The sequence below is a fragment of the Lynx canadensis genome, chromosome C1 (assembly GCF_007474595.2).
Source record: "Lynx canadensis isolate LIC74 chromosome C1, mLynCan4.pri.v2, whole genome shotgun sequence".
Classification (NCBI taxonomy): Eukaryota; Metazoa; Chordata; class Mammalia; order Carnivora; family Felidae; genus Lynx; species Lynx canadensis.
Window position 1 is genome coordinate 187,372,105 of NC_044310.1, and position 13,247 is coordinate 187,385,351.

Below are 13,247 nucleotides of genomic sequence, written 5' to 3' on the forward strand. Positions count from 1 at the left end.
TTCATTATTCATTAGAAACAAAAATCACATTCCTTAACACCGGAATGTTGTGAAAATAATACAGTGATTATTTTTTTACTAGAAAAAAAATACATCCGTCTATTTTCTCTGTATCTTACCTTGAACTTCATGTCCACAAAGTAGTCTGTAATGATCTTGGCATTTTTCCGAGATTGCTTCATACAACTTATGTTAGATGGCTTTATAAATATGACATAGGGCTTTAGTTCATGGGTTCGAGCTATTTGAATACCCTACACAAAAAAAATAGATTCATATTTAAAAACAGAAATCTTAATTTCCTAGAGTCAACATGAATGTTCTCAAAATTTCTAAGACCAGAAATTAGCAATTATTTTCAGCCAATTTATTTTTATTTATTCTCCTTTGCCCTCAAGTCCTCAACTCTAAAAAATAAAAATTTTAATAATTAAGAGATGGGGTTCTAGAATTAAAATTAAGTTTAAATTGTGGCTCTTCCTCTCACTAGTCATGACACCCTTATGAAATCTGAGAATAGGATCCTATAAATAATCTCATGGGAAAGAGGCAAAGACAAACTCTGCAGGTGGATCAGTTCTGTTTCACCCTCACTTCCCCTTCCTCTTGGCTATTATCTTATATTGGATACTACTGACATCTTCACACTGACCACCAGCCTTCACCCAAGTAAGAACAATTGTCTTATCCCCTGATTCTCTTTAGTACACGTGGTATATTTAAAATGACTACACGGGGGGCGCCTGGGTGGCGCAGTCGGTTAAGCGTCCGACATCAGCCAGGTCACGATCTCGCGGTCCGTGAGTTCGAGCCCCGCGTCGGGCTCTGGGCTGATGGCTCAGAGCCTGGAGCCTGTTTCCGATTCTGTGTCTCCCTCTCTCTCTGCCCCTCCCCCGTTCATGCTCTGTCTCTCTCTGTCCCCCCCAAAAAAAAAAAAAGTTGAAAAAAAAAATTAAAAAAAAAAATAAATAAAAATAAAATGACTACACGGGGCGCCTGGGTGGCTCAGTTGGTTAACCGGCCGACTTCGGCTCAGGTCACGATCTCGCGGTCTGTGAGTTCGAGCCCCGCGTCGGGCTCTGTGCTGACAGCTCAGAACCTGGAGCCTGTTTCAGATTCTGTGTCTCCCTCTCTCTGACCCTCCCCTGTTCATGCTCTCTCTCTGTCTCAAAAATAAATAAACGTTAAAAAAATTTAAAAATAAAATAAAATAAAATGACTACAAAAAAAAAATCCCACAAAATACAAGGATCAAAAAATGGAGCCTACACATTGTGTGTTCTTTATCCTAACTTGCTCACTCCTGCCTCACTCCACATATAGTCTCACAGAGGTAGCTACAGATATGACAACATGGGAACCTCACCTCCTTGTGTAAAACATCTTATTCTCTCCACAAATTTCCTTAATGCCTTTGTGATCAAAGTCAAAACAGGATTCTAACTTTTCTTTATAGCCACCAGCTCAGTTCTCTTTTTGTATCTGAGAAGCAAGACTCATTCCCTAACTAAAGACAAGATATTGGCAACTGTTCCTTTACATAAGATCCTGGTCCTTAGATATGGTAAGTGGTCTTATCCCTAAAAGGCTAAAAGAATAAAATGTCTCAACTACGATCTACAGCAATATGCACAAAATGCAAGACATTCATTCATTACTTTGAGGAGATGGGAAATATTCTACCATAGACCTACCTGAGGCTCTAAGTCCATGACACAGATCTTTCCTTCATCAAGGACTGCTTGAACAGCATCCACACTGGTGCCATACAGGTGGCCTTTGTATTCACCATACTCGAGCATCCTGCAAGGGTGCCACAAGGAAAACAAGAACTCTTTCTACAAGTAAAATACTATTATAGTAACATGAAGATAAACTCCAACGAGATAGAACATAAATATGTGGACTTTGGTAGCACAAGAAGAATTATCAATAGGAGAAAATCAATAGGAGAAGAAAAATATTAGGAGATCTAGGACTCAACTATTTCTCCAAAGTCTCTAAGACTGGCAACTCAGTTCTGCTCCCTCTCCCAACCCAATAAGTTAGTGTAGTAGTTGACCAATTTGCATTTCCTTGCTTAACTCTTCAGAAACAAAAGGAATTGCCCCAGAAGCTTTGGATAATGCATAAAAATGGGGCATGTATTTTGAAGGTAAAATAACTAAAGGTAAGAATCAGATTCTGAATGTATAGCCTACCTGTGACCATACATGAGGCTTTCAAATGTTTCCTTTGACACGTAATGATACTCACGTCCATCCATTTCATAACTCTTTTTGGAACGAGTAGTATCTATCAAAAAACGGAATTTAAAAAAATGTTTTCAAATCTTTGAAATGTTTTGGTTTATTACCAATATACATTTGGATAAATATTTCTAATCAAAGTAAATAAATGAATACATAAACAGGTAAATAAAATGCTAGAACCAAAAAGACGGAGCCTAAATTGGTGATAAGAAAATAGAAGTTCTCATCAAAATCAGTTCATCTATAAATCTTTATTAAGTAATCACAGTGTGGACACGAATGTATTAGGTATTGAGCTAGGATGGGGAGACCCTAAGGGATAGCTGCTCGTACTAAAAAACAGGCATGAGTGAATTATATGTGAGCCCTAAGATGCCTAAAGGCCCCCAGGTAGCATATCTTATGTTTAGATAATGCATTTCCCAAGATCTCATTTCATTGCTCACACTGCTAGCTTGATGAAATGCTATTTCATCACCATAGTTTACTGATAACTAACTGAAGATTTTAGAGAGTAACTTGCTCATGTACACAAGACTAATGAAAAGCAAAGTTGAAAACAAGAACCTATGTGTTCTGACTCCTCCTAGACTAATATTTTCTGCTACGCCAGATTGTCTCTGAATTGAAAGGAGAAAGCCCATGACAGTCTGTCTGCAGTCTTGCCCAAATGCATTGATAGCCAAGGGAGATGGTGATTAGTTTTAGGGAACTGCAGAAGGGAAAGACTGGTGGAGTCTGGATTCAGTCCCATTTTTTTATTATAGATTCCTCAAGTTAAATACTTGGTATAGAACACAGGAGCTCATTGAATAACTGAAAGTGATTCATTTTCTGTTCATCTATTTATTCAACAAACATGTACTGAGTGCCTCTGTTCTGGATATATTAGTTTCCTAGAACACACAGATGAATGAACCACAGTTCCAACTCTGTGTCCTATATATACCACAAAGCTTCTAGTCCCTTAATCTGCATTGCCACAAATTCTCCCTGTTCATAAAAAAAAAAAAAATGGCATATTTGCATTTGTACTTGACAAAGTTTAAGAATGAAATATATGAACACTTGATAATATCAACACACGAAAATGACAAAGCAGGAACTTGACATAGAACCTAAATGATAAAAGGAGTTATGGACATTCAAGAGGTTTAAAAAACAAATGTCATCTGAGAGTCATCTTTTTTTTTCTTTATTCAAGGCTCTCTGCAGATACTTAGAATTCCTACAGTTATGCCACCTCTCCTATAGCTTTGTACTGAAAAAAAAATTCTGGTAAAACACTATACTCTCGGGTTATAATAAATTATGTAAATATAAACCTAAGATTACTAATTCTCCGTGGCTTCTATTGGACTATATTTTATATGGTAGGTTAAAATCTGTGAACTAATGCATAACTAGATGTATTCATTTTAAGACTAAAACTATTCACTCAATTTAGAAAGCAAAATATGGGCAACATTTTCTCATTTGAATGATGACTAGCTATACTGCTTACAATTATTCTATGTTCTATGGGCATTTTATTTTTATCCAGATTATTTAAAAATGGTGATTTCTTCTGTGGTTTTGTTTTAATTCAAGTTAGTTAACATACAGTATAGTCTTGGCTTCAGGAGTAGGACTCAGTGATTTATCTCTTACATATGACACCCAGTGCTCATCCCAAAAAAGTGCCCTCCTTAATGCCCATCACCCATTTAACCCACACCCTCCACCCACCTCCCCTACAGCAACCCCTGGTTTATTCTCGGTATTTAAGAGTCTCTTATGGTTTGCCCCCCTCTCTGTTTTTATCTTATTTTTTCTTCCCTTCCCCCTACGTTCATCTGTTTTGTTTCTTAAATTCCACATATGAGTGGAATGAGGGCTCTTTCCCTAATTTGGCTATTGTTGGTAGTGTTGCTATAAACATTGGATGTTGGAGATCAATGTCCATTCTTACACATGTGAACAGTGTTTGGAAAGCACAACCTATGGTATATGATCATAAAGCAACTTTTTAAAAATTGTTTTAAGTTTATTTATTTTGAGAGACAGAGAGAGCAGAGGAGGGGCAGAGAGAGAGGGAGACAGAGAGAATCCCAGGCAGGCTCCATGCTGTCAGCGCGTAGCCCGATGTGGGGCTTGAACTCACGAACTGTGAGATCACGACCTGAGCCAAAACCAAGAGTCAGACGCTTAACTGACTGAGCCACCCAGGCACCCCTATAAAGCAACTTTTTCTGTCACCTACTGCCTTCTGTGGGACAAGACCTCCTCCTGGTCCTGGATGAAAATCTAAGCAGTTATCAGGACTCTTCTCATTACTCTTAGGTTAAAAAAAAAAAAAAAAAAAAAAAAAAAGGCCACCATCACCTGTGCCACAAATGCAGTCTTGATCTAATAAAATTCCATTCCCATGTAATAATCAAAATTATGATTATTTTAGGCTTCTCCTCCCCACACCTGGCTCAGACTTGCTGCAAGCAGGGAAACCTGCAGTCAGAGAAGCCAGAAGTCAGGAAAGGGAATAGGATTCCTCTCCTCCCTTTCATTGCCTCTCTACTATTCCTCTCCAGCTTTCTAACTGTCCAAGGCTACAGTGCAGAAAGGAGAGGAAAGAGCAGGAAAATTCTCACTTCACTGATACTGATGCTGGATACTATAGGCTCCTTTTAGATATTTAAATCTGGTAGATATTTAAATCTGGCTCTGCTCTCCTAGAAGATGCATTGGGTTATTCTGCAAACCCTATCACCACCACCGTTGCCACTGAGTATCTCAAATCCATCCCTATGCCAGCTAGTCACTTGTGATTTCTCAAAGGGTAGCTACTTCCCAGACTATAGCCATTGGCCACTCCTTTAAACTCTTTCCATTTTTTCAGGTATAATTCTGACATCAGTCTTCCATGCCCCCCAAACTGCAGGGAACGCATGCAAAGCTCTTAAGTGGTTTCTCTAAGTTCCTCTCTCTTGCGTTCAGATGAAGAGGAAGAACCTACATGCACATGCTCTTTCCTGCCATGGATGATATAATCATATATACAGACTTATATAAAATTATATCTGTACATATTGAAATTTTCAAAATAAAATAAGGCATTTAAAGAGCCAAGCACAGTGCCAGGAAGATGGTAAGTAATTAATGAATGTTAGTTATTATTGCTAAATATTAGTTTTCCTGAAGAGTCATCTATATAGTCATTGAGAAATGGAAAAGAGACAAAGTCCCCCTTTAAAAGCCTACATGTCAATAAATCAATTCCCTCTATTAAAATAAATATAGTTAGGAATATTATACAAGGACTATCCCTAGTGTCTGATATATTTTTACAACAAAAATGGTATGGCATAGTTAACTGAGATCAGTGCATCTGCAGAGACAAAGACAGTTTTACCGAAACATGAACTGCTAGGAAAGAAAAACTACACATACGTGGCACAGCACTTTGGAAATGGCTAGGATTACGTTCAATAAGTTGTCTTCTCAGTTCATTTACTCCAACGCCCGAAGGTCCTAAATACAGAAAGTCACATGCAGAAATTATAAGATGTGAATAAATATGATTATGTGGTAAAATCATCATTTCAGTTCTTCTACTGAAAAAACTTGAGAGCAAATTTTTTGGGAAATGTTTTTAGTTTCTCACAAACTGAAACAATTCCAGAAAGCTCTTAGGAATTTTCCTGGTGACCCATGGAGTAACCCACACTTCTTCAACATTCCAGAAATAAGCTGGGGAATTGCAGGAACCAGTCACCTCAGCAACCTTCATCTAATGTCAGAAACTGAAAATTCTCTGGCCTCATTTCAGATAATCTGAGACAATCTGCCTTTCCTGTCAAATGAAGTTTCCATCACATCACAACCCAGAAATCAGCCCCTGTAATTATGGGTCCCATGACTTATAGAATTCAGACATATTTCCTTTTTTTTAAGTTTACTTATTTATTTTGACAGAGAGAGTGAGTGGTAGAGGGGCAGAGAGAGGAGAGAGAGAATCCCAAGCAGGCTCCACACAGTCAGCACAGACCCCGACCTGGTGCTTGAACCCACAAACCATGGGACCATGGCCTGAGCCAAAATCAAGAGTCAGACGCCCAACAGACTGAGCCACCCAGACGCCCCCAGACATACTTCCTGATAGATAGTTGAGTCAACACTGTGTGTGCAACTGGAGTCAGAGCTGACTTCATGCAATTACATAGGGCCCAGGCTTAGCATACTACACTTGGTTTAATACTCTTCTTTTGCCTTCTTGAAATCTTAATCATCATTAAACAAGAAGCCCTTGTGTTTTCATTTTGCCCTGAGCTCTGCAAATTATGTAGCCGGTCCCGGCTGTAGGGCATGTTGTTCTGCTCTACAGGGGCCTCCCTTGATTACAGTTGGAATACACAGAGATGGCAGCAAGACATTAGTTACTACAGCTGCAGGGACCAGCTTTGCAGAGCTCTTGGTCACAAAAGCATGTCACCCCAGTACTGTATTTGCCCTGTTCTTTAGCACCATATATAGTCCAGAAAACTTTAAACATTTTTCTGAAGAAGGTGGTTACAAATTTCTTAGGAAAATAGGTCTTAAGGATTTTTATTTCTTTTTTTTTTTAAATAAACTGTGTTTTTTTTTAAGTTTATTTTGAGAGAGAGACAGACAGAGAGCACATTCAAGAGGAAGGGAGGGGCAGAAAGAGAGGAAGAGAGAGAGAACCCCAAGCAGGCTCCATGCCCTGCAGTGGAGGCCCAATGCAGGGCTCAATCCCACCACTGTGAGATCACAACCTGAGCTAAAATCAAAAGTCAGATGCTTAATCAACTGAGCCACCCAGGCACCCCAAGGATTTTTATTTCTAATACAGACTGATAATGCAGTCTGGGGGAATACTCACCTATGCTTACAGAACAAACTCAAAACAGGTCAAAAAAAGACAAAACAAAATTTCATAATACAACCTGTTAATACCCCCAGTATATCATGACATACCACATTTAATTGTAAACAATAAAAGCATGAGACAATAAAGTTTTATTTATAAACACACATATAAGACAGGCTTTTTTTTTTTTTAAGGTGTTTATATTGGCGTCCCTAAAGAATTCTAGTTTTGCCACCACTCCCAACACAAAACCACTGACTCTAGAAGGAAAAGTTCACTATGGGGGAGGAGAGACACAGTTCCTGAGACGTACCCACGAGCACTATGAGGCGGTGCTTGTCTGAACGGCGTCGCTGGTACCTGACCACCTCCTCGTAGGGGGCGCCTGACGCGCTCAGACAGCCGCTGGCACTGCAGACCCCCGCGTGCTGCTGGCGCAGGTGAGACTTCCGGCGGCAAAGGCGCATGCTCCGGCGGAAGCCAGCTGGGAGGGTGGAAACGCACAGGATGTTACATCCAGGTAGGAGAGATTATTTCTCTTGCCCCGCCTGATGGCGCCTGCAGTGACTGCAACCAGCAAGTGTTAATTAACATAATCACGTCTGTCTAAAGGTAGAAAATAAGAAGAGAACAGAAGGAAAAATAACAAAATGCCCCCACATGTTGCCGCTAAGTTGCACCCTGTGCCCACCATGTGCCAGGTGCTGGGGTTCTAGCGGTCAACTAAATCAAACTCATTTCCTCATGACATTTACGTTTTATGGAGGAGGAGAAACAAAAGTAAACACATCAACAAAAATAAGTGCTTAGAAGAAGGGGCAGTGGAGTGATGGGGGTGTTTCTTCATGGGGAGTGAGGGAATTCAAGTAAAGTGTGTGTGAAAAGGTAACATCGAGCAGACATGGGAATAAAGTAATGGAGCCAGTCAGGAGGCATCTGGGGATGAAAGCAGCCCAAGCGAAGGGAACGTCAACTGCTAAGGTGCAGAGAAAGGAGTGTTTGGGGAAGCACAGAAAGGCTCAAGTAGGGCAGGGTCCTGAGCAGTAGGGAGAAGGGTAGGAAGTGGAGTTGGAGAGGAAGCAGAGTGTTGGATTGTGGTCCAAATGGGATGAAAAGTCACTGGGTGGTGGAGAAATGGGTGTGACATGGTTTGATTTATGTGTCTGAAGAATTCCTCTGTTGCTTGGGGAGGATGCAAAGTGTGGGCTCAGGGGAGAGCAGCTAGGAGGCCCTTGCAGTGCCCCAGATGAGGGAGAATAGTGGCTTGGGCCAGGATAGAAACAGGGGAGCAGGCTGATCACTCACATTTTTCAGATGGATACACTAAGACATGGGTTAGGGGGCTGCTCACAACTATGTCATCAGTGGCAGAGTTGGACGCTTTAACCATGATTTCTGAACTCCTAGAATCCTGTTTAACCTGCCCGCTGAATCACAGAGCTTTCTGGTATTTAAAAAAAAAGAGCTGTTCCCAGGTCCTTTCAATAGGTAGAGCTAAGGATTATATGTATATGTATAAACACAAACACACACACACACACACACACACACACACACACACATCTATACCTGTATCTGTATATGTCGAACACCATGAGTTCACACCAATACCCACAAAGCCACCTCAACATTGCGGGATTTATTCCAGCCACCACCACCTCCCCACTTTCTGTATGTTTCTCAGTGAGAAACCTGACACTGATTATCCTCAATACATTTAATTATTAGTCAAGAGCACTTGTGCAGGATGGGGACAGATGGTGTCAGCAACCTGGCAGAAAGTGTCAGAACCCAAGCTAGGTGAGGAGGCCATCTTTGTAGAGGCTGTGAGGTGTCAGAACCCAAGTGATGGGAGCTGTCCTCCTCACATTGCTCTGGCTCTGACAACCTGTACCAGACCACCATCATCCCCTGCATAAACGTTCTCCTAATACTGCTCAGTGATGCCCCACCCCAGGCTGCTTCTTTCCCACCTTTGTGCGGATGCCTTCCCTTTTAGCATACTTAATGGCGTTGGGGCTCAGTTAACCTCAAAGGGATAAAGAAAAGTGGTCCCATGTTGTTGTTGTTTTTCTAAGCTCTCTCAATGATTCTAATGTGCATCTTGGCCCGGGGAACCAACATTTCACTTTATAGATCCTGCTGTTGTCCCACTGTCTCATGGAAAAGGAAGCCCAGTGTGGTTTTACATGAGCCTTTAAAGGGGTCCTTCAGAAACCTCTGCCAAATTGACAGAATATAGAAATGTGGTCATCAAAGTTAAGTTTGGTAGTCAGACAATTGGTCTCTTTAGAGTAAGACAAATATGTCATGAAACAGTCTGGAAGAAAATAAAAGATTTGTGTTTGCTGAATAATAAGAGATATCCAGTGGAAACCAGATGAATCATGATGAATGATCAACACATCAGAATACTCACCCCCCCAAAAAAAATTGGGGGGATAGAGGGAAACCAGAACAAGGAACAAGTTTGGAAATGTCCATCAACAAAAGAAGCTTTCAGAAGAGAGTCAGGATGGTATGACTAAAAAGTTAACAAGTGACAAAGACCCACCTCTTATTAATCATCACCTACCAATAAAGAACTTCTGATCACAGCCAACAAATTCCTCCTTGTCTGAAACACAGAGAATGGCAGGAACAGAATATGTGGAGGAGGAGAAAGAGAAGTTTACTTAGAACAGATGCATGAAATTATCTTCAAATCTGCAAGTGACGCTTTCAGTAGATGTCAGCACAGCTGAATTCATCCTGAATGGCTTATTAAAGAATATCCTAAGCACTCTGCAGCCTATCACATGCCCCAAACTATGCAGAAATACTCTCCAGAATTTTAGCAATACACAGAATATATTCTGTCAAGTATAATTAAAACAAAGAGCTATTTTAGGCTTGTTTAAAGTTACAAGAAAGATATTGAGTCATAGTCAAAACAAATAAAAATTTGGTATACATCTTTAAACATGCCCAAAGAAAACTGACTTAAAACAGGAAACAGATGAACTGGCTTTGGCTTAAACTTGTGGAAATGGTATTCTGCAGGACCTTTAATTAATCCCTTTGTTGGAGGGGGGTTTTAAGTTTCTCCCTGATAAAATGGTTTATTCTGTATAAAATTAGTATTTGCTCTATGGCTGCCAATTGTGTCTGACTGTCCAAAAATCTGAGGAACAAGAGTGAGGAGAACTGATCCCAGTGGCTCTGAAGCATCTAGAACTTAAACTCCTGTCTCTGCTTCCACTGCAGTCTCAGAAAAATTCATATAAACTCCAGGAAAAAAAATGTTATAAAAATATCATTTTCAAGTTACTTTTTACTAATAGATGTTCCTTTTCACTTATGCAACTCTGTTCTGATCATTGAAGTACTATGTAAAGAGCCACTGTTCATAGAATGAACTAACATATACAACCTTTTCTTCTTAACCATTTTTCATGTACATCTTAAAATACAAAGAAAACACACCAAAATTAATTCCATCTTCTATTAAGTAAGCACTGAAATACGTCAGTAGGTTTAAAAGGAAATGTTTACTCAGGAATATATTCATAAAGCTTAACTACTTTCATTGTTCACTTTTAAATATTTTTCTATGAAATGGAATATCTCATCACTGCTTTCACCCTCAAAATACATCTTCTCTTAAAGTGTATCCTGTCAAGTATGCACATGGAGGCACTGAAAGATCTTAAATATAGCTCTGTTTGGCTTACCCAGGAAATAAAAACAAACAATTACCTTCTGAAAGCTCCTCTGGATATTCGGATAAGTGAAAGAACAGACATGAAAAAGTTAAGTCTTTGAGAAGATCGAGTTGGCCATCCACTAAAAACAAGTTACAAAATGAGGCTTTTATGTCTCTCTTAGAGAAAGTTGTAACCTGGGTAGGTCTGGCAAGGCAAATGAACAACGTACAACTGGGGACTCAGGAACTCGTGGGACCTGACTGTGCTGCTCTGAGGACTATGACTTGTTCTGCAAGTCACTTATCTACATTCTCCCTGAAGATTTTATCTATGAAGACTCCTCTCCACTGGTTGGCTTAAAATGGGGCTTGGGAGAGAGAAATTATAGGAAGGCAACTGATTTGAGCCTCCTCTCTCCTTCTCTCCCAGAGGCCATATGCTGTTGCTCCAGAGGTGCTGCAGCAGCCTCTAGCCTAAGCATCCTCATTCTTTACTCCTCACTGGGTCCAGTGACACATGTCCATCTCCAGCCAGCCCATTGGAGACAAGGGGAACTAAACACAAAGAGTGCTGTTTTCTTTGTTTTCTAGATATCTTACATATCCATGTTTTCTGTTACTTTTTTTTAATTGGCATTCCTAATTAGATTATATTATCACCTCCCAGAGAAATTCAAGGTCACATGACACTAAATTCAGAAAAGAGTTGAGATCAAAACTGAAGAAATGTAACTGCCCACTAAGAGCTCTAAGTAACAGAATTAAGCATCATGAATGAGTATCAAGAGTTATTTACTTAGAAGGGCACCTGGGATATAAAGTGAGCTCTGTGCTGACAGCAGAGAGCCCCATATGGGGGCTCAAACTCATGAATTGTGAGTTCACAACCTGAGCCGAAGTTGGATGCTTAACTGACTGAACCACTCAGGCATCCCAAAACTAGAAAATTTAGAAACAACATAAATGGTAACTAAATAATTTAGGTGCATAGTTCTCAACTCCATATGTCTTAGTGCCATCTTTTTTATAACCAATATTTGTAGCAATCTCTCGATTCTTATGAAATCAAATTAATATAATCTATTGCACACTTAATTTTAAAAACCAATGCAATACTCTAATTGTCATATAAAGAAAAAAATTAAAAAGAATTCATTTATATTTTAAAAATGTGTATTTCAAAATATTAATCCTCAGGCATGACGTCTCTAGAAGACATAAGAAACTATGAATAAGAAACTATTAGATGCTTATACCCACTTATAATGAAGAAGCATGGATTAAAGGAAGTGAAAATATTCCTTATATGAAGTATAGAAAAATATAAGGGCAAAGTGACAGTAAATTCTGAAATAAAAAGTGCTCTGATAAGTAATGACAGACCAGGTTTACTTGTATATAAAAAGGAAATTGCCTTAATTGAAGTAGGGATAATATACCAAAGCAATTATAATCTGATGAACTGGAGAAAAGGAGGAAATATACTTGGGAGCAGTTGAGTAATGTTAACATGCTCCAAAAGGTTGCCAGTTTTCAAAATACTCTGTGAGACCTATTTCATTATTAATGATGTCAACATTACTCTGATGTTGATATCACACATTTGGTGATACCATATGTCATCAATAATAACAAATAACATTTTAAAGTAAAAGAAAATAATCAGCATAGATACTTCACTTTCTAGTTTATTTACTATCAGTATGGAGCGGACAGAATGTGTGGAGTAAATTATTCAATAGTTGCAAGGCAATTTCTTTAATCCTGTTCAAATGTCTCTCTCCATAGTGACTGTCTTCTAAACAACTGAGCTTTTCATGTTATGTCTTATGAAAATGTATATCACTATTGTGTGTTAAGGAACTGCTCATTTATATTTGTAATGTGTTTTGTCCAATAGGACATTAAAAATATTATGCAGGATGGTCTCACACACTGCAGGACATCCTGCATTCCTGAGTCCTACCAGTTAAAGGCCAGTGCCCCAAATCAATGTGACAACAAAAAATGATCCCAAAGAGCTCCAAAATGCCCCAAAAGAAGCACTGGCTAAGGTGAAGCTTATAATATCTCACAATTATACTGTTGAGGTATTTAAACAATTATTGTATCATATCCCTAAATGTGTGTTTACATTATACCAATATCTGGAATACACTCTTAAAAATCAATACCAAATATTCATTTTTTACTTACCAGATTCAAATGTTTCTTCATCTATGGTTTCCCATGGGGACACAAAAAAAAAACCAAAAGTGTCATTTTATTACTATCAATACTGAGCCTGTACTTTAACAGATGAATTCCCTGACCCTATGCTTCTGCATACACACTAACTTCTAAAAATCTTTCCTGAATCAAGGCCAAGTCAGTGGTGTCTCTATGGCATATTGAACTTTTAAATGAGATATGTGGTATTAAGTAGCTGGGCTATGACAATAAG

The 13,247-nt window shown here is 39.1% G+C and overlaps 1 protein-coding gene across 1 annotated transcript in view; it reads right to left on the minus strand.

The window, feature by feature from the left end:
• Window positions 1-13,247, minus strand: part of MPP4 (membrane palmitoylated protein 4) — a 39,630-nt gene that overhangs the window by 3,000 nt on the left and 23,383 nt on the right. Inside the window, 8 exon segments of the mRNA XM_030323761.1 lie at window positions 120-254; window positions 1,695-1,803; window positions 2,202-2,295; window positions 5,679-5,759; window positions 7,433-7,603; window positions 9,695-9,736; window positions 10,858-10,872; window positions 13,001-13,021. Coding sequence (XP_030179621.1) covers window positions 120-254; window positions 1,695-1,803; window positions 2,202-2,295; window positions 5,679-5,759; window positions 7,433-7,603; window positions 9,695-9,736; window positions 10,858-10,872; window positions 13,001-13,021 — 668 coding nt within the window.